Source organism: Anopheles coustani, chromosome 2 (genome assembly GCF_943734705.1).
Source record: "Anopheles coustani chromosome 2, idAnoCousDA_361_x.2, whole genome shotgun sequence".
NCBI lineage: Eukaryota > Metazoa > Arthropoda > Insecta > Diptera > Culicidae > Anopheles > Anopheles coustani.
This window is the reverse complement of record NC_071289.1, coordinates 92,330,496-92,351,650: the sequence shown is the minus strand read 5'-3', so window position 1 is coordinate 92,351,650 and position 21,155 is coordinate 92,330,496. Positions and strand designations below refer to the sequence as shown.

Sequence of the window (21,155 nt, the reverse complement as noted above, 5' to 3'; positions counted from 1 at the left end):
TTCAAAACCTGTGCATGTAAACAAAATTATCTTCTTGAAGCTTGACTTATTTTATTTAGTCTGATGTCGTTTTGACGGTAGTTTAAAAATCGTTAAAAAGGAAAGATCGAAGGATCGGGCTACTATCACTGTTTTATGCTAGCGAATCACTAAAGAGCTGGCGTAGGTTTCTGAAAAAATCGTTCCAGTGAGTGATTTTTAAACACACTTTGAAAGCAAGGAACCAAGCCTTCGATAGCTCAGTTGGTAGAGCGGTGGACTGTAGTTGAAGAGGAGAATGTGGAGGGGAGGAGCACCTCAAAGAAACAATAGAAATCCATAGGTCACTGGTTCAAATCCGGTTCGAAGGATCGACTATATATTTTTATAAAATGTTTATTTTTTCGAATTCGAAGCAATCTTCGAATGCATTTGGCAGATAACGATAGTCGCTCCAAACAATCTGAGTAGCAATGAAGAGGGGATCGCCTGATCGAGCTACTACCTGTTCAGACATGCCCTGGGGCAACTTTCGAAATGCAACGCCAATGTAACTTTTGAACAGAAAGTGACCAATAACCTGACAAGCCTTCAATAGCTCAGTTGGTAGAGCGGTGGACTGTAGTTGTAGAGAAATGAGTGAAATTGAGACACGCTCCCGAGTTCACATCTAGAAACAATAGAAATCCATAGGTCACTGGTTCAAATCCGGTTCGAAGGAATACATTTTTTGTTAATTCGAAACCAGTGTATGAAAACAAAATTGTCTTGTTGCAGCTTGATCGTCTTGATTTATTTTGTCTGACAAAGTTGTGATGGCATAGAAATCGTTAAGAGGGGATCGAACGATCAAGCTACTATCACTTTTTCAAGCTATGCGCAAACAGGTACTAAAGTGCTGGCGTTGCTTTTCGAAAGTGATCGCTCGAGAGAGTGTTTTTTAAACATACTTTTGAATGCAAGGAACCAAGCCTTCGATAGCTCAGTTGGTAGAGCGGTGGACTGTAGTGAGCGTTGTTGGAGTTCAAATCTCGACAATCGGCTAGTAGTAGTAATCCATAGGTCACTGGTTCAAATCCGGTTCGAAGGAGAAAGATTGATGATTTTTTATTTGACCTGAAGACTTATCGTGAGTACCACACCACTAGTAACCTGCTTTTACCGCCAAGCACATGTTCTTCCTAAGCTAACGTAATAAAAATAATAACAGCGTCAATCTGCCAGCGAAGCAACGGCATCACGCTCAACACATTTCCATAACATACAGGAAAGTAATAAAATCGAAAAGCAACATCAAAAATCATCCAAAAACGATCGACACGCGTTTGGTCACGTGTGGAAAAATAAGTTCACCGGAGGGAGCAAGCGGAAATGTCCACGAATTCGTATGAAGTTACCAACCGATGCGATGGTACAGTTTCAAAGCGTGCTCACAATATTGCCAAGCACATTATCATCATCAACCCTAGTTTTTCAACGTCGAACGCGCGTTACAGTGCGGCTCAATAACGGGAAAACGAATGTTAATTAAACTTACAACTTCCTTCCTCCTTGTCCCCCTGACCCTTTCGTGCTCTCATCGATTCTAATTCCTAGATTCCCGGGACCCAGGAAGCGAAGGGCAGGACATACCCACTTTGACACGCACGCAGGACGCGTTCCCAGTGTGAAGAAGGTTCCCATTTGTTTGTAGTCCACTTGCGGGCAGGAATGGTTTCCCGGAAAACATTGCAATGATCGATCGGGATCTGGTGGAAGGCCCCCGAGCAAATGAAATCGATTTAAAGAATTAATCAAACTTCTATTTGCACTTGTTCGAGCTCGGGAGAGCAAAGGTGTGCACATATGGGTTTTCGTCGGTTCGAAATAATCAAATTTCATTTCCCAAACCCAAAAGTCACCCCAACCCCTAACCGGAGGTGTCCCGGGTAATAATGCAAATTGTCGGAGCTGGCTTTTTGATTAGTTTTAGACTACGAACACGAACGCCCTCTTTCGAGCGCCCAACGGTCGGTCAGCAATGACGCAAACGCAAATGGTCAACCTAGAACAAGGACGAAGACTTTCTACTATTGATTACTGCCTTCGGGCGCATTATTGTCGGCAAGGGATAGACGGGTTTCGTGGGTTCACGTGCCAGATTTGGATATAGCTGCACGATGCAAAGTGCATTTTAAAATTATTTACGATCCCAAATATTTGCGATCGTAACTCACTTGCATGGGATGTTGATTGAGGCGGCACTTTGTTGCGTGCTGCAAATCCGCAAACCGTGTCCACGGCGTCCATATCGGCGATTATGTGCAAAGTAATTATGAAATCGTATAAATCAATGTAGGCCAGCACGAGAACGTAATTTCGCCCCATGCCAATTGGTTGCTTTGATGACCACTTTTCCCACTTCCATTCCAAGGGTAAGTCCAACAATTTTTGTTGGAAATAAATGGAAAAATTAAAACAAACTGCTTAAAACAGGCGTCAGAAAATATTTTCCTTCTTTTCCGAGCCGCCCTGACAAGGGTCAGGGAAAATATAATTGACCATGAAATAAATAATTGTGCCCGAATGTTTTATTTTCCCCGCTCGTCGAGGACGATGCGTGAAATATTTTAAAGTTATGGCAAATATTAAACAACAAAAAAAAAAACAAGAGCAGGAGCAGAAAACAACAGTGGAACGAATCGGAAAAAAAACTTCTAAAACGACATAGGCCACTTTAAAGAGTGTACTCGAAAACATGTCGAAAAACGAAACTCCGGAAGACCGTAACTAATTCGAGTGGCATATGAAGTCATGTTATGTTTGCAACCTTGTGACATTGGCTTTCAGCGAGCCCTTTTCAATTACGATTGTGGGCATAAACCACGGGACAAAATTTTGCACACTGCAAATACCGCAAAATCGATGGAAGGGGTCTTTTAATTGAGCTTCCCTCTTCCACCAACACTGGTCCAACCACTGGTCAGTTGATTTGTTGAACAATACCGCTGAAAAAGGACGATGGTCAGCCAAAGCACTTCACGTTATGTTGCATGCTGGAGGGATGACTTTAATCCAATCGTGACTCTATTGAGTGGGTGACATCTCTATGCGGTCCCAAAGCGACACGATGGTCAGCAGCAGATGGTCACCAAAAACAGCGCGTAGACACAATCGATGAAATCAACTGAAAAACTGGTCGTTTTAAAAGGCGATGGCGAAGGCGGGTAGAATCCCTCCGACGTTAATTGGGAGCGTGTTACCAAATGCTTTTGGTTCCATCCTTGGTGGCTTTAAAAAGGTTGATTGATTGATTCGGTCGTTGGAAGGTGGAAAGTCTACGCCTCACGCCTCGATTCGGTAATGGGCGCGCAATGACGTAGGACTATCTAAGGATTGCCTTTTGTTTACCGGCCTACTCGGACCCCTTTCTCGTTAGTAGACAACAATAATCCTCCTTTCCGGGTAGAACAATCCGCTCGCAATAAATCAGTCGATGGTTTCGATCGTTAAAGATCCGGCGAACGCTTGTTTGAGGTGTTGATCATCAAAACTCTTTTTCGCTGAAGAACCTCTTGACACCTCAAGATGAGGGGCTTCGCACAAGGCACAAAAACTAAACCAATAAGAACGTGTGAGCCGGGTAGATCGCACCACCATCGCGCGACCGACTGACCAGGGTAGAGTTCTCGGTCCGGATTTTCCCAGTCACACGCTGACGGTGGCCTGGGAAACGCAAGCACCGATCTGTCTCGCGGGAAACGCGTCGATACGATTCGAATCGAAAGGAACGAGGAGCCCAAAAAAAAGGAAAACACGTCAGAACCAGAAGAAGATGGGAGAACGGCATTAGGTTGTCACACGCGGCGATTTTCTTTGCCCGCTTTTGCTGCTCGAAAAACGGTCCCGGGAAAAGGAGGAAACATTCGGAAGTAGAATGTGTCGGTTTAAAGTGTGACCCGCTTTTGTTTCTCTTCCTTCCTTCACGGTGAAGCAGAAGTCAGCGATGCAGAAACCGACGCCGCCTCTCTCACTCTCCCTCCGGCGCCAGGGAAAGTGACCATGGGGATGCATGAGAAGTTATGGCCGCAACCAGATAAAAGCATAATTATTTCACCGACCTCTCGACGAAACCGGGACACTCAAACTGCTCTGTCCCTTTCTGTCCCCCGCGGTTGCTTCGGCTGTTTGCCGTGTTTTCCACCAGAAAATGCTTCCCATTTTGCCCTCGGTGGCGAAAATAATGCGTCTTGCGTTGCGTTTTTCCCACTCCCATCATGCGCGCATCGTTCGGCACGTTCTTGGGCTTTATGGCTTTTTCGTTCCGATGAGAAAATTGTTTACCGATTGTGCAGGCCCGGGGAAACCAGGACTCGGCGACACGGTTCTATTCGTGGGATTCTCTCGAAAAAGCCGCGCACAAGGGCAAGGGCGCACTCTATTGGACGCAGGGGTAAAGCACACCACGCTCGAATGCCAGGAACTCGATTCCCAGGAACGGATCGAAGGGTGCGCCGTGCATTTTCCCCCTCGTTGACTCGGCAGCGCGATGACACGGACATCATCATGTGTGTGTGGCAGTTGCATCCCTCCCTCCCTTTCCCCGGTGTGCATCTTTCGATGATATCTTCTGCCCAACCTTTACCTTTTCCCCTATTCCCGGCGCATTTTTCCCAGCTAAATATTTAAATGCACTTTGGGCATGTTTTTTCCTTCCTCCCCCCGTTGACGATTTGCAAACAATTAAAAGCCACACCAGGGGTAGGCCAGTCAGTCGAGTTTTCACCGAGAAAAAAAAAATGTATAAAAACACAACACCACATTTATGGGAAGCAATTAATCGCATTTGATTGAGGGAACAACCTGCTACAAGCGGATAGGCAGAGGGATTTAAATGTCACCTAATATTTTTACATATGGGGAAAAAACAACGTAATCATTCTTCTGGGAACGCAAAGTGTTTTGATCGGACATTAATCCAACGAACGGGAAGGTCAGTTGGAAACAGGGAAACTCATCGTTATGACTAACGATAATATTTCCAATAAAATATGCATATGGGAATGACGAAAAAAGCTATAACATGGTACAAATATTTGCATCTGGTATCAATCATTGGGTCAAGCAAGGGGATGAAATGTAATTTAGACTCTTCTATTCACATTGTCCTTGTTGGTAAGTGGTGTTAAAATTAGAACTCAAATATTCCGTACGATCTGCTTCGAACGACCGCTTACATATTTCCTAAATGTTTTAAATTCTTAAACGATGCTCTCGCTCTGTGATAAGGATCAACCTCTAACCCCTTCCCATTATGTTATACTCTAATTTACCACAGTTGCAGACGAACGAACCTCGAAACGGAAACGGACCGAGACCGTGATGGATATGGAAAAGAACAAATATGCTGACGTCCCGGCTTGGGTTCCCATCGAATCGAACTCTCCCACGGCTTACTTACCCCACAGTGGCCAGCGCCTGGAATCCCACGTGAACGCCCGGGGGCTTCTGGCACTTCTGCTGCTGTTGCTGCTTCTACCGGCAATTCCACATACACACACACTTTCATTCTTCGTCGCCGTCGTGGTCTGGCACTTGTTCTAACGTTTCCGTTGCCCATTCTCGCGATCGCGAAGACCGCGGCGTGAGAGAACGCCGAGGCGCCTTGCCTTGTCTTGTTGGAGGTTTTCCTTTCTTCCCCGCGCAGTCACACCACAAGCCCGATAAAACTCGTTGATTGCGCGCGCGCTTGGAACCACTTTGCGTAAGGGGAGAAAGGGGGAGAAAAACTAGTAAACACCCCGCATTGCACCACACATCTGCCCCTGTATCCTACCCCCTTTTTTCAAACGAAAGCAAACCCGTGTAATGTGGCTTCACAAATGATATTAACACCCGCGGACCCGACAATTACACGCCAACGATTTTTCTCTGCTCCTTCACCCTTCTTTTCATGTTTGCCTTCACACGGCATCAATCAAATCAAACTTCCTATTACCACTTCACTTTCTTGCACTCGCTTCGTGTGAGAACATCTGCTTTTTCCGATTTCTAAACAAATGAGAACACGATCCAGACACTTGTTCTGAGCTCACCACTTCACTCTCACTATCTCACGCTGCGTTAGATCGCTTACATCTCACCACTCAGCCGTCGATCCGCAGTAGATCAGCAGGCCAGTGATGACAATCATAAAAAGGAGATGGGGAAACTGCGACTGGGTTTTTTTTTCGCGCGTAGACCCATTTTCCCATTCCCACCCCTTTTTTATCCACCGCTCGAGTTCGCACGAGAAAACGCAACCCCGCAACCGTTCCCACAGGAATACTCACATTCGGTTATCCCACTATTTTCGGGTGGGAAAAGTCGTGCCCATAATCTTGGCAATCCGCGGTGCACAGACAGGGGAAGTCGGATCACCACACACGACCACCATCCGGACCTGATGCATGGGAATGGGAATGCCCGTCCGTTCTTGGTATCGCGTTCTTCCACGCGTTGCAGGCACTGATTCACTTCTAGTCGCACGGGAATATGGCGCCCGGTTGGATCACACGCGCACTTTCCATGGGAGAATCGGGCGTGCGAACCATCGCACCAATCGAATCATCAAGTCCCGCTAGTGGGAAAGGGAATGATATCTGTTTGTTCTGTCACCGATGGGAGCGATATAGTTCAATCATTTCTTCAAACAAACAAGGGGTACGTAAAGTTTTGCTACATTCACCAGCGCACCAAAAACAAAAACAAAATTACAATCATACCTGGTTGCATCTTCTGATCGAACTAACTTTTAGGAATCTATCTGTATTTATATCACCCTGCGTTTAACGAAGGATAGGAAGAGCGAAAATAGATGTTGAATGAAAACCAATCCAAAATCAATTCAATAACAAACATGAAACACACACAGCCTTGAACCAGAAGCCCAGTATTAAAATTTAATGTTAAAAAATATAATATAAAAATGTGATAATAATGTTTAACATATCCCTGGAGAAATTCGATAACCATATTCGAACAGTTTTAGTTTATAGCTTAAGTTATTGAAAACAAACCAATTTGCTTTTACCTCCTAACACGGATGTAAAATAATACCTTAGTTACAAATATAAAATTATAAGAGTTTCGTATTCGTTGTGCCATAAGGATTCTCTAGTATCCGAGTTCACCTTATGCAGGAAGGATTAAAAATTAATTCTCAAGTTAAGTAAGTACCATTTTTTGGATGAACTTTCCATCTGACCGAAGAACAGGTTTGTGTCTCACAATAAATCAAATGCATCCCCTACGGGACACAACTGGCTTGGATCCGAGATAAACCATTAATTATTTTAACACCATCGTTCACTTTTTTATCTACAACACTGAGCCACATGAGAACGCCCCATCTGTATCAATCATTAACTGAAAACCAACATTTCTCGCTATAAAAGGGAAAAAAACCCAAAACTGTCCGGCCATCGATTAATTGAAGTGCATGTTGTCACATGCGCGGCATTAACATTTAAATGTTTTAATCTCGAAATCCTTTTTATACGATTGAATGGGGAATGCACGAGGAACAATTTCAGTGGAGTACCATAAAAAAAAGTCTGAGCCACCGAGAGGACAATTTAAATGTCCTTTTGAGGGACACAGTCACGCCCGATTAATGTACACCCAAACCACAACCACATCCAATAATTAACCGTATCCGTTACATTTCGAATGATATGTTATTGTTGCCATCTGTAACCATTCCCCTTTCGGTACTTAGATGGAAAAGGTTTGAAATGTCGAGAAAAGGAAATCCCCCAACCGGGAAGTGGACATTATTTCCATTTCCACGATCGGGCCGTTTCTTGTTCTTTTCTTTTTTCTAGGATTAATCCTACGATATCGAGCGCTACTTCACGGTTCGAAATCGTCAACGAATAGAAAATCCTTAACGTTGTGTCTCCGCAACTACGATACATGGTATCATTTTCCACCGAGGGAAACAACACTCGTTTGATAGATGATGAATGAGCTGACAGGGAATCGCAGTGCCAAATCAAACTCAATCGATCGGTTCTATCAGCGAGCGCCGTTCGGAAGATGACACGCGGAAGCGGAAATGTGCCGATGACTCGACACTTCATAATTGACATGATCGATTTTGACGCATGCCACATATAAAAGGACGTGGCGAACGTGCGGTATGGCGATTACCAGGCAATTGGGAAATAGGAAAAGAGTTCGATTCTCCGAAGATTCGAGGAACCCAGCGCAAATTGTTGTCCTCCGTAATTCCATATGCTCGTCATTTTACGCCTCTTGCCTTTTGGCTGCACGGGCATCGCTTGTCGATGATTGAGTGGCATTCGCGGAACAACAATGCAGCTTCTAATGGTCTTCTAGTCTGCGTTTATCATGGGATTGTCAATCGTCGGTCTTTGGGGACGTACTTCCAATCAACCACACATGTTCTTTCGTTATTATTGACGAAGATTTTAAACGGCCCAAAGGTTAGTTTTATAGATAAAATAAATGTTTACTTACTTAATACGAACTTACTCCAATCCACAAATTAGCTTTAGCGTTCCATTTAATTGTTCTGAACGAAACCAAACTTGGCCAGCTTAGAGATGCCACTTTCCGCCGGTTCACTTTCATCGAGCTTTCGCTTTTCGGACGTTTTATGCGGAGTACCATTTTCCTTCGACGCTTTGCCACCCTCCGTACCTTTCTGCTGGAGAGCCCTAAACTCGCGCACACCGATCCTGACTAACTCCGAGCTTTCAACCTCCGGATGGCGCTGCTGAAGTTCGGCCTGGTTTTGCTCGAACCAGAGTTTAAACTTGCCTCCGCCCGATCCACTAGGCGTTCCGGACGTTCCAGCGCTGTTGTTGTGAGGCCTATTCTCAACTTGGCCTCCATTGGCCGGCGCTTTGGCAACGTATGGACTACCGCTGCTATTGCTGCTGGTCGAAAATCCGATCGCCTTGCCGGTTAAATGTTCCAGTGGATTGCCGGTGCCGCCCGGGATGGAGGCGGGAGACGACGACGCTACGGAATCACCACCAGCAGGCGTTGATTTACGGAATGGGTTGCTCGACTTTTTCGTGCCAACTGGAAGTGGTTTCTGGAAGATATAGGAACATAAATAAACCATGACCGCTTGGACAGTGTCAGCGTTGGCAGCTGGCCATCGCAGCAGTACTAACTATTTTCGGTGTCGTGTCCTTTTTCGTAACCGCCTCAATATTGATATGCTGAAGCTCGCTCACAATGGCTTCACTTTCTCGAATGCGTTCCTGCTCGAGCTTTTCCTCTTGGTTTTCCTGATGAAAAAAATAATATCATGTAGTCAAAAAAGTAATTCACATAAAACTTTCAGTAAAATATTACAAAAAAATATAAATTTTATTCCTTGAGAAAAAAAAATTTCTCAAACTCTCCTTCGAACCGGATTTGAACCAGTGACCTATGGATTACTATGCTCCGCTCGCAAGCTTGCTTCTACAGTCCACCGCTCTACCAACTGAGCTATCGAAGGCTTAGGGAAACATCAGCCAAATGTGCTACTTGAATAGAACATCACACACCAAAGTACCATTGAGTATCATTGAGAATTCTCTCGCAAAATCTCTCTTTCGAAGAGAGAATCCGCGAATCGGGAACTTTCGAACATGCTTTTTCTGCTAAACATGCAGCATTAATTTCGCCAAAAACTGGAAACGATGGATAAGTCTGTACTTCCACAAAGTTGTTGGTCTGCAAAAGACCTTTCGTTTGAGGGGTCTGCCGTAAAAATCGGTTCAAAGAATCAAAAGTTATTGGCAAATTGGCAAATGTTTACCTAAATGGCTATTCGAAATATTGAGTACCTTGTTCCGGAGGAACCGGTAGATTTCCGACGCTTTTTGAAAAATAAACTTTCCCAAAAACTAGAAAATATAGAAAGATCTATTGTAACACAAAGTTGTGTTACTTGAGCAGACCTTTCATTTAAGGTGTTACATGTACAAATCGGTTCAGCAATTGTAAAGTTATTAACAAATTAGTTATTTCAAACTACTTGCATGTTAACAATCCGAGATTCAACGTCGTTCTTACCTGTTCCTGGAAGGTTGGGAGCAAAGGGGCCAGGCTGTCGGCCAAATGATACCGACGGATTTTACTCGCGTACTTAATCGCCAGCGGAATCAACTGACTCGAGGCAATCGTTTCCACCAGCTCCTTGGCGCGTTGTTCACATTCATTTTTACAAGCAAGCTGAACCGGGGATGAAAGAAACAATACAAGATAGTTAAGTAAATGGTAACAGGCAGCGCAGCGAAACAATCGTACACACCGCGAACAGTTTGAGAGCCGTTTCTATTATGAGCTTGTCAGCATTGTTTTGCTTAAAGTACAACGAACGAACCAGCTGCTCTTCGAGCTGCTCCTTCTCACTGTCCTGGTCGCACAAGGGCAGAAGGAATTGCACTTCCATCGGAACGGGTTTCGGATTGGTCAGTGGATACCTTGCCCCCCGGCAAAGAATCAGCTGTATGGCCTGGGTCGATTCGGACACTTTTATAATGAAGAGACTGTCCGATGCGCCTTTTGTTTGCTGCCACAGAGAGAGATAGAGAGAAAGAAAGAGTAAAAAGTTTAAAAAGCAACAACCGAAGATGCATCGATTTCCTTTGCTTACCAAATTATCGGCGTGATAGATGGGAAACCAAACGTTCGATGCAGCGTGGTATAAATTAAGGACACCAGCCGTGTCGTACACTACCGGGGAGCCCCGATCGGAGAACCCAATCCAGCGCAGCTCCGTGCCAGCCGTCAGTGGGACACGTACTTCCCGACAGCGCAGCTTAAAGTTTATGCACGTCACAATCATTAGGGTAATGTTTTGATCTTCATTGGCCGGAGCGCTGTGGTACGCGACCAAAAAATGGTCTCCGTAGGCGGCAAGGGCAACGATTGGCCCCGGGATGGACAAAATCTCACGCTGGGTTCCACGGGCCGTAAAAACCCGCAACAGTCGACTGTCCGTCGCTACGATGACGATTTTGTCCGACGCGGTCACTCCAACGATATCCTCGCAACCTGGCATGGTGAAGCTCCACTCGCGCTTTCCAAACGAGGCCTGGTTGATGCACACCACCTTACTCGGACTTCCGTCATCGCTCGAGCAGGCCATCGCGAGCACGGTTTCGCTCAAGCCCGCCATCGTGTGGTTGAGATAGTTGATCAGATGGATTCCGTGGTGCTGCTGAGAGTTGTGAAACTCCACCTCGATCGAGTTTTCCTTCTCGGTCGCGTGTCGTCGTACCATTCCGACATGATTGTACACAAGGTAGCAATGGTCCTGCGAGTGAGGACTCGAGCCAGGTTGAAACGGATGCTGTTGAGGGAATGACTTTGGCCCGATAAAGCGCTCACTGCGAACCGAAGAAGCCCCATCATCGTCAACGTCAGAAAGAGCGTCATTTTCAGGTGCCCGTTGTGTCGGTCCCAGAACCTGCGACTTTAATTTTTCTATCTCAACACAGTTTTCGTTCAGCTCATCATCGTCAGGCCCATCGCCGTTATCATCGTTATCCTCCACTTCGGTTTCTTTTACTACAACTGATTTAAAAGAATATAGCTATTGCAGTCTTTTTTCGTTTCCATTTTATAATATACTTACACTCATCGAACATTTTATCATCGCCGTCTTCCTCCTCTTTTTCCGCCATCTCCACGATATCTTCCCCGGCACCGTCATCGTCTTCTTCGGCCTCTAAGAAAATTTCCGTCACCGTACCAATCTGCCCGTTTGCATCCGACACGGCCAGTTCGCCGTTATTCTTCGGATTCCACACGATTCTTGTGATCGGATACGTCCCAAACTGTGCACATCCATCGATCAGTTTCTGTGTGTCGAAGTCCCACACGATTACCTCTCCTACCTCACTTCCGGCCGCCAAATAGTCACCCATCGGTGAAAAGGCGCAGACCGTAAGATCGGCGGAAAGCTTCGGTTTCGAGAATTTCTTTACAACTTGCCAGGTTTTGGTGTTCACCACGATTACCTCCTTCTCAAGTGGGTATGCCATCAGGGAACCAGTTTTCGGCTCGAAAGAGGGTGTTGCTGGAAGAACGAAACATCAATCAAATAAATAATAAAGTGTGCAGAAATGAAGGAGATCGTGTTTGACACAACTCACAGAAATGAAGAACAGCTTCGAAACTTTTAACTTTCGGCAGACCGTCGATCGTCTTCTTGAGCTCTTTCGTGTTCATGTCCCAAACACGGATAGTACCATCACCAATGCTAGCGGCAATAAGGTTGTGCTTGCTAAGATCGATGCACAGCACGGGACCGCCTAGGTTTTCCAATTCAAACTGCTCGCCATTATCAGTCGAAAGGACTTTTATGGTGGCATCTTCCGAACCGGCAGTCAGAAACTAGAAGATGAATTTCATCAAATGAGCAACAAATGGGGCCGATAGAAATCTCAAGGTCTTACCCGCTTGTTTTTGGCTATACAAGTTACGTAGGCCGTAAACCGAAACTCAATACCATCCTTTTCCAGGGACGGATATTTGCAAGCTTGCACCGTGTTAAGATCGGTCGCGATCAGCACACGATCGCCGTACTGGAGCGCAGTCCATGCATGCTCTCCGATGCAGGTTGTCGGTGGATCGTCGTCGCCAATGCCGTGCCAGATGCGAAAGTCTCCATCGTATCCAACGCTAACAATGCAACTGAAGGACGAAAAAGGTATTTCAACCGTGGAACATGTGTAATGGGATTTGCATATACAATATCAATAGCGCACATACTTGCCATCATCCTGGTAGAAGACTATAGTATATCCCACTATATGGGCAAACCGCATAGGTGAACGTTTGAACGGCATCTTAATGTTTTATATTTCCTTTACCTACAAGAGATAACACCTAAATCGGCCACAACTTTTAATTCTTTTGCAATCGTTTCTGAGGCGCATTTGTTATGCTGTTGGTCCCGCCAATTCATTTGACAATTCCGGGCGCTTGACACATACCGTGTTTATACCGCCGCATCCATTGCTTCGTACAGCATAGCACAGATTGTTAAAAATCGTAACGAACAAACATCAACGAATTTTGCAGTTCAAAATCATCAGGAATTCTTCATAAAACTGGAGGCATTGCTCCAAGCAGTTTTATTCGACCAACATGCTGGTTAACGTGAGTGGGAATAACACAAGTTGTAAATCACCATTGTACCCTGCAATACCCACGTGATTAACCACATTTATTCATTGAAATATTTTAACATTTTGATAGGTTTAGATTATTATCATATTTCAGTAGTTTTCTGGTTTGAAAAGACCTTCACCAAACATGCGTTTCCATTCCGATCCATTTGGATACTCGAACTGCACAATAGCTTCATCTTTCAGCTCAGTTGAATAGCCTGGAGCACGTGGTGCAACATAACAGGCATTTTCGTTAATGGTTGCTGGGTACACGAACTGATCATGTTGCTGATCAACAAACTCCACCAATCGATCTTCCATCGTACACGACACCGAGCAATAGTCCCACATCTGCAAGTGCTGCACCATCTCGCAGAGTCCAACACCTCCAGCATGAGGGCAAACTTTTACTGAAAATTGTATCGGTAAGTTTCATTTATGTGTCATGGAAATAGCAGAGTGTCGAAACTATAATTACCATTCAGTTTCTTGGCCATCAGATAGACCGATAGGATTTCATTGACTCCACCAATGCGAGCTGAATCGATCTGGCAAAACTCGAGTGCGTTTGCTTGCATAAATTGCTTGAACATCACTCGATTGCAGCACATCTCTCCAGTTGCCACTCCGATACCATGTTCTCTGAAATCGGTTGAATTTTCATGTTAAAAATGGTACACTATTTGTAGTCCCTTGCGATTAGCAACACCTTAGAGCGTCAGCAATCTTTGCATGCCCAAGAATATCATCTGGGGATGTTGGTTCTTCTATCCAAAGCAGCTTGAATTCCTTGAGTTTTCTCACCCACTCAATTGCAGTTGGGACGTCCCAAGTTTGATTTGCGTCAACCATCTAGAATCGTTACAAGCATAAATTAATGTTTGCAGCACATTGAGAAGTCAAAACTACTTACAAATTTATTCTCCCAGCCAATTTCTTCACGCACCAACCGGCACCGTTTGATATCACTGTCCAAATCCTGTCCTACTTTCATTTTGAACGCTTTAAATCCAGCAGCGAGGTATTTTCTGCACAACCCACGTATCGTTTCATCACTGTAGCCCATCCAACCTACGAAACAAAAACATTTGTAATGGCCCCACGAATTGAAAGAACGTTTTCTCACCTATTTGTGTAGTATATGCGGGATAACCACGCTCCATCAAATGCTGCATGCGATCATAGCGGGATGCCTTGTTCTGCTCCAACATCGCTATTGCTTCCTTTGGCGTGATAACGTCTTCGATGTAGCGGAAATCTATTGTTGAAACAAGCTCCTGGTTTTCAGCGTTTAGATTGAAAATAAAGATTTTGTTAGAAATAAGAAAACATACTTTTCATAATGCAATTTCCATTTCGGTGGCAAACAATTACCGGATGTCCTTTTCTATCAGTTCCGTTTTTTGACAGTTCCGTTTGACGTAACATCGCCCTTTTACGTACAGCCACTCTGAAGCAAACCTGGTCTGCTACATCAACCGCGGTAGCGTGACAGATCGCGTGTTTTGTTCGAGTCTCTAGATCGACTCTAGATCGACTAGTTATGTGACTAATTCGACTCAAATCATTGAGAGTCGATTCAAACAGTTTAGGATCAAGTCAGAATCGAATCAAATCGAGTCCCAAATCAATCAAATCTGATTCGAATCCTAATCGAATCAAATCTTTAGAATCCGTCAAAAGGGATTCGAATCTTTAGAATCCGTCAAATGGCATTCGAATCTTTAGAATCCGTCTAGGGATCGAATCTTCGAATCTTCCGAGTCCCGATTCTGCCAACACTAGATCGCGTGTTTTGTTCGACTCGGAAAAGATCGTCGATCTTTTTCCTCAATAATTTTTCAGTAAAGTAGAAATATCGTGAAGGTTTATCGAGGCCTCTGAACAGCAGAAACATAATTGTGTCCCATCACTGCTCGAGTCGAGTGCCGGTGAAGGTTTGATGCCTTGATGTCGCTGCAGCGCGTCGCAAGGAGCGGCAAAGTTCACACAAGCCAGTTCTTCAAGACGAAACGGGAAGAAGCGGAAAAAGAATAGCGTGAAAAGTATGGAAGTGCACCGAATGGTGGTGGAAAAGAGTGTGAATGTTTGCTTTGGCCTCAACACCACCGCGCGGTTGACGGTTTCAACGGTGTTTGGAAAATAACCCGCGAGTTGGCCGCATTTTGTTACGCAGAGGAAGTGCAGTGACGCGAGCATCACATACCAACAACGCGCGGTGCGTCGTGTGTGTTGTCTGCGGTGCGAAGGTAAAAAGCGTCGGTGAAATCATCATCTCTCGCCTTTTGCGTTGAAATAATCACCGCATGCCTCACGGAGTTCAAGTTCTACCTGCGTATCGTCAACGAATGCAACGAACGCGCGCGTATCTTGCGAAGAAAGCCAGCAGGACGACGCCACTTGACAAACCCGTGTTGGCATCACAATAAAAGGAGAAGGATAAAGCGGGCGTGCGTGAGAGTAAAAGAGACACACCGAAACAGCAGCAACAGGACTGCATTTTGTGCGTGCCAAGGTTGGGGTGTTCTATTAGTAGCTGCATTTTCGTGTAGTGTGTGGTGAGCGAAGAAAATAAGCAGTAAGCTTGGAAAAGTAGGCCGAGGTTTGTAAACGAATCGAGCAGCGACGAGCAGCCATCCGGTGGAGGATGGAAAACCTGGAGCAGCTCTCCGACGACGAGCTGCGGCTTCGGCTGGTGCAGTGTGGGCTTCCGCTGCTGCCGGTAACGTCCACTACGCGAAAGATTCTGATCAAGAAGCTACGCCACTTTATCGAGAACGAAAAGCAAAAGCTGCACCGCGACTCGTCCAAGGCCACTCGCTACAGCTCCGGCGAGGAATCGGACAGTAGTGATGGGTTGCGGCGGACGGCGGCTCAACGGAAATCACTTGCCGCCAGCAGCAGCAGCAGCAGTAACACGCGCGTTGGACGAAGCCAACGGGCGACCGTTGCCGGGGCACTTCCTTCCATGGCAATGCCACCACCGACAGCAGCGGCATCGGCAGCATTGGGCCGCCCGTCGATGAAGCGAATCCCAAACACTAGCAGCATATCAACGTCACCGGTATTGTCCACCCACTTTGGCGCAGCTAACGGTGGCAACGCCGTGAACAATCATCATCACGCTGGAACGGCGGGAAGCAGTACGAAAGCGTCCCTCTCGCCAACGTCCAGCAGCTCAATCTACATCTCACCGGTCATCGTACACGACAGCGAGGAGGATGACTATCCTCACCCTTCTTCCCTGCGTGGGGGTCCTCCTATCCGAGGTTTTGGTAATGAATATGAGGAACAGTTCGAGGAGAAATTGGGCAACTACTAACACAGATTTTGTTCGTATCGTTTTGCAGGAAACGTATCAACACCACCGCAGCCAACGTCGCACAGTTCGCTGTTCCGGAAGATGGCCTCACTGGCCCCAAACATAACGCCTCCGTCCGCGAACAGCAGTATGTATAGCAATATAAACAGCTCCGTCGCCGGTGGCGGAAGTAACAACAACAACAGTGGAGGTGCAGGTGCGCTGTTGAACGATTCGAACGGATCTTCGAACGGCGCGGCGAACGACTCTTCTTCTCCCTCCTCCACGCCGTACATTAGCGAGTACACGAAGCGGTTGATGCAGCTGCGCGGGGAGACGGTTTCGCAGGAGAACTACAACAGTGCCATCAGTGGAATCATTGGCCGGCGGGGAAGCAACAGTGGTGGTGGTATACCGGCACCTTTTCCCATTTCATCTCGTTACGGTGGTCCAAGCCAAGCATCGGGAATGCTGCATCACCCGGGACACTTGCGATTCAATAAACCGAACGCAACCGCTGGTGGTGGTGGTGGTGGTGGTAGTGCGGGCAACTCTGTCCCCTCGTCACCGTTGGGAACGGCCGGGTCCATAATCGCGGGCAATCATATCCGACAGCGGTACAGTCGCTTGCAAGCGGGAGGTATAGGAGGCGGTGGTCAGTACGAGTTCAACGAGAACGATATAGTAACGCACGCGCAACCATCACCCGACCCACCGTCGATTCCGTATCGGGTGCGGATCGGCAATATGATCAAAAGGCTGGACGACGCCTACGGCTTCAAGCAGACGTTCATTCCGTGCGCCCTGCTCTGTCTGCTGATGGCGTTTCTGCTGTTCGTCGCGTTTATGTACATGACGATCAGCACCGATCTGGCCAGCACACTTAGCTCCATCGACACGCGGTACGATCTGTGCGAGAAGGAGGGTGGAATCGCTGGCACAACCTGCGTTCAATCGGGCGACGTTGAACCGGCCCTGGAGTTGCTGAAGCTGATCGGAAACGAGCTGAAGGCACGCGTTGAACAGCATCACTGCCGGGACGCAGCAACCGTCTCGGGGCTAATGTCGGCCGGCGAAGCGCTCAAGTACGCCAAAGAGAACTCCCCGTCTGTGCTCATCCCACAGCTCACGCGCCACCTGCACGCCATGGAGTATCTAATCGATCGGAACCCGCAGTGGCGGATCGATCATTGCGGCTCCGAGGGGGAACCGATCGCGTTCGCGGAGGTGCTCGACCGACGCGCCACCCGCTCGAACCATTTCACCATCCTCCGGCCAAAGCTTCCCTTCACCTGCATGATGTACAACAAGTTCCAGAAGTTTTTCATCGTCGTCGGCGCCCTTGCGATCGCGGGAATTGTGGCGCTGGCCGCGAACTATCTGTTCCGGTTCGTCCTTCAGGTGAAGCAGAAGCGGCGCGAACAGGTCCACGGTTTGATCAGCGAAATTATCCACGCCGTCAGTCAGGCGGCGGCGAACGCTTCGGATGCGGCCGCTGCGTCGGGCGGTAAGGAACAGGATGCACGCGTTGTCATCAGTCATCTGCGCGATCGGTTGCTCGGGCCGGCCAACAGACGGAAGCTCGGATGGGCGTGGGACGAAGCGCTGCAGTTTCTCGAGCACAACGAAAGCCGCATCCTTTTTGAGGTGGGTTCGATCGGAGGCGAGGACTTTAAGATGATGCGTTGGATCGATAGCGCACCGTTGGCGACATCGGTTGGCGGAGGCTCACCGTCGGGGGGTGGACGTGCTGGAGCAGCCGGAGCAGCAGCTCTCGGTGGAGGAGGAGGTGGTTGTGCCAAAAAGTGGCAAAGTCCGGCGTTTGACAATAGCAACAAAATACACGACCCACCGACGCCCTGCCTCAAGATCCGTCAGATGTTCGACAAGTACGAGGTGAACGATCCGAACCTGAAGACGATCGTGCAGGACGCCATCCTGGAGAAGGTGGGCGGCCGATGCAAGATCTACGACATCCAGCTCGACCGGAGCAGCTGCTGCGTGTACGTGCGGTGCGCCACGGCCAAGGACGCCGGGATCGTGCACGACGAAATTAACGGCTGGTGGTTCGACAACCGGCTCGTCTCGATCAAGTTCCTGCGGCTCGAACGGTACACGCAAAGGTTTCCACGTTCCGGCGCCGGTCCTACCTGCCTGAAGCCGTCGAACAAGAACAACTCCTCCATGAGCCACCAGCTGTCGCTGAACAATGCCAACGGTTCTGGCAATGGGCGGTTCGGCAACGATCGACACGATCCCGACACCGATCCGGAGGACGAGGAAGAGGACGATGCCGACGAGGAAGAGGAAGACGAGGAGGAGGTCGAAGAAGAACTGATGGCGGCAGCGACAATTGGTGCCAGATCCGCGCACAACCCGCTCATGGGACGTCGCTCGGGTTCGGTGGTTAATGGAAGGCGGGGAGTAGACGAAGGTCAGGAAAACTAGGCAGGGGCATTGTCGCGAGTGGAACATTTGGAATTTGGAATTCACTTTGAACGATATTAATCATCACCTCTCTCTCCTCGCCCTACCCACCCCCCCTCTCTCCCTCAATCACCCACCAACCTTCCTCATTAACAAAAAAGGAAAAAAAAACAATACACGGAGAGAGAGGGAGAGCTCGGATTTTCGCTAGGACGCTTTTCACGCGAAGGTGGAAAAACTTTTACAAGAAACAAGAGTACGAACTCGCGCCCTACACGCACACATACACATCATCATCATCATTAGCGCCTGGCCACAGTCGTTAGACGAAACCGTTGTTTGCCATTTATTTTTACTTACATAGTATATATTCTCCGTTTCTTTTTTACTGTTACGAGTTTTGTAAATGATTATCTTTTTTTTTTTAATCCGTAGGTTGGCGAGATTTATATATGTAACGTAACGTATGGATATGAATATTAGGGTTGTTGTTTTTCGCAAAATGTCCTCCAACTGAAACATCAAAGGTCGTGCAAAGGGCGTATCAATACATACAGTCACACAAGAAAGTAGTATCCGTACAGTCATCAATTACAACTTAAAGCCTAGTTATCTCAGCGAATACGTGACCTAGGATAACCATTTAAACGATATTTTGTAGATAACCAGGATTAAACTTAAAATTGGTGACTGTACGGATACTTTATTGTCTGTACTGCACATATATATTTTGCTACTCACCCTTCGTGTCTACCACCAACCGAACGATGGTCGTGTGGTAGCAACATTTTTTAAGGTAATAAAGAACGGACAGATATAGGATGGGACAGAATTGCTCTGGCCCGAAAACTGGAAATTGTAGAAAACAGATTGCTGTTTGGTGCATGAACAGAATGAATATGCACTTCACCAATCATTTGGAAGCTTTCGTTTGTCTTTTTGCCACAATGGGGTTTCTTTTTCTTCAAGAAACCGGGGCGGTTGCCTTAGTTACGAATTGGACTGTTGGCGATAACCAACTCAGTCAGCGCATCACTTTTGCTTATTAAAAACATAAACTACTCTCGTTTTGCGTTTGAAAATTCTTACAGCAGAGCGAAACGGAAAGTGCTCTGTTGAAAATGCGGAACGTAACGTTAAAAAAAAACCCGTGTTAGAAAAATTAACACCGTCATTGTTAGGTCTAATAAAAAAAAACGATTTGTTGAATAATTATATATACTAATATGTGAATGTATGTATGTATGTAAACGACGTATTTTTGTTGGTTTCTTTGCAATATAACCCCCACATAACATGTGTTTGTTGGCCAGACGAGAGAAGGGGGAAATTCAGTACTAACTACCGAGGAATGAAAGGCGAAAGAAGAAATTTAATTGCTAAAAGCGGACAGGCAAACGCAAACGTAAAATATATTAATAACAAAAGATTCTACAGGTGCAGGGTACATACAAAACAAGAAGTTATAAGCGAACCAGATAGGCTATCCAAATTGTCCAAATAAAAATCGTAAACAAGTAAACAAGCAAAGTGATGTAAATTGTTTGGTCGATAATGGAAAGACTACCGTCGGTGAAAGAAACTGTGCTGCGTCCGGAGATGAAACTTACCGCCGGTTCCATTTCCACCAACAACTGCCAGACGGGAACGTTTCGGATCTTGGCCCACAGGTCCCACAGGGCATTAACGATGGCGGCCACCGCCAGGTGGGTAACACCTTTCTCTGGTCCAATCTAGCCGACGGTAGTAATAGGTAATTTCCTGCCGAACTCATTCAACGAGAACTTACCCATCGAAGCTGCGATTCGCTCGTTAGCTCACGCCAAAACTGACCGAATCGCTCGTAAATGCTGGCCGTCGTGCGACCCTCAACCAGGCGCTTCATAGCACGGACGGCCAGCAGTACTATGTCGGTCCCGCGGCCAAGAGTAAACGTCATGCCGTACCCAACAGGTCCCTCGACCGTCGCAATCGTGACGTAAACGCAAGAGTAATCCGGATCCGTGTGCTACGAACGAATGGGCCCAAAATTCGGTCCTCGGTTACTCCGGGTAGCGAACGGGTCACGGTGCGACTTCATTACATACCATTGCATCAGAACCGTGTGCCCCCAAGGACGTTGGCCAGCGGATGTCACGCGCCGTAACAGTCGTGATATTCAAAGAACGATCTTGCACCATTCTCGCGGGATCAGTTTTAGTTATGCACCACAAAAGCAACACCGGAAGGAAAGCAGAACACGACCAAAGTTGGGGAAACCTGTCAAACAAAGCGGACCAAAC

General features: G+C 46.8%; 3 protein-coding genes and 4 non-coding genes across 7 annotated transcripts; 4 read left to right on the top strand and 3 right to left on the bottom strand.

Moving 5' to 3' along the window:
• Window positions 1-228: 228 nt before the first annotated feature.
• Trnay-gua (transfer RNA tyrosine (anticodon GUA)) lies at window positions 229-350 on the top strand. Its single transcript has 2 exons — window positions 229-265; window positions 315-350. It is a non-coding gene; the product is annotated as a tRNA-Tyr (tRNA).
• A 217-nt stretch (window positions 351-567) lies between these two features.
• On the top strand, window positions 568-700 carry Trnay-gua (transfer RNA tyrosine (anticodon GUA)). Its single transcript has 2 exons — window positions 568-604; window positions 665-700. It is a non-coding gene; the product is annotated as a tRNA-Tyr (tRNA).
• Window positions 701-950: 250 nt separating this feature from the next.
• Window positions 951-1,069, top strand: Trnay-gua (transfer RNA tyrosine (anticodon GUA)). Its single transcript has 2 exons — window positions 951-987; window positions 1,034-1,069. It is a non-coding gene; the product is annotated as a tRNA-Tyr (tRNA).
• Window positions 1,070-8,454: 7,385 nt separating this feature from the next.
• LOC131263709 (WD repeat and HMG-box DNA-binding protein 1) lies at window positions 8,455-12,919 on the bottom strand. The gene is made up of 9 exons (XM_058265955.1): window positions 12,745-12,919; window positions 12,429-12,666; window positions 12,126-12,366; window positions 11,606-12,049; window positions 10,622-11,544; window positions 10,277-10,537; window positions 10,039-10,197; window positions 9,147-9,263; window positions 8,455-9,064 (listed from the first exon to the last, which is right to left on the bottom strand). The coding sequence occupies exons 1-9, from the start codon at window positions 12,819-12,821 to the stop codon at window positions 8,528-8,530; spliced, it is 2,997 nt and encodes a 998-aa protein (XP_058121938.1). The 5' UTR covers window positions 12,822-12,919; the 3' UTR covers window positions 8,455-8,527.
• Trnay-gua (transfer RNA tyrosine (anticodon GUA)) lies at window positions 9,379-9,478 on the bottom strand. The gene is made up of 2 exons: window positions 9,442-9,478; window positions 9,379-9,414 (listed from the first exon to the last, which is right to left on the bottom strand). It is a non-coding gene; the product is annotated as a tRNA-Tyr (tRNA).
• Window positions 12,920-13,098: 179 nt separating the features above from the next.
• On the bottom strand, window positions 13,099-21,155 carry LOC131263721 (mitochondrial enolase superfamily member 1-like). Its single transcript, XM_058265973.1, has 8 exons — window positions 20,961-21,155; window positions 20,663-20,881; window positions 20,484-20,606; window positions 14,272-14,422; window positions 14,059-14,216; window positions 13,855-13,997; window positions 13,624-13,787; window positions 13,099-13,555 (listed from the first exon to the last, which is right to left on the bottom strand). Exons 1-8 carry the CDS (start codon window positions 21,051-21,053, stop codon window positions 13,254-13,256), a joined length of 1,353 nt encoding a protein of 450 aa, XP_058121956.1. The 5' UTR covers window positions 21,054-21,155; the 3' UTR covers window positions 13,099-13,253.
• Window positions 15,039-20,114, top strand: LOC131263708 (inner nuclear membrane protein Man1). Its single transcript, XM_058265954.1, has 2 exons — window positions 15,039-16,420; window positions 16,496-20,114. The coding sequence occupies exons 1-2, from the start codon at window positions 15,793-15,795 to the stop codon at window positions 18,892-18,894; spliced, it is 3,027 nt and encodes a 1,008-aa protein (XP_058121937.1). The 5' UTR covers window positions 15,039-15,792; the 3' UTR covers window positions 18,895-20,114.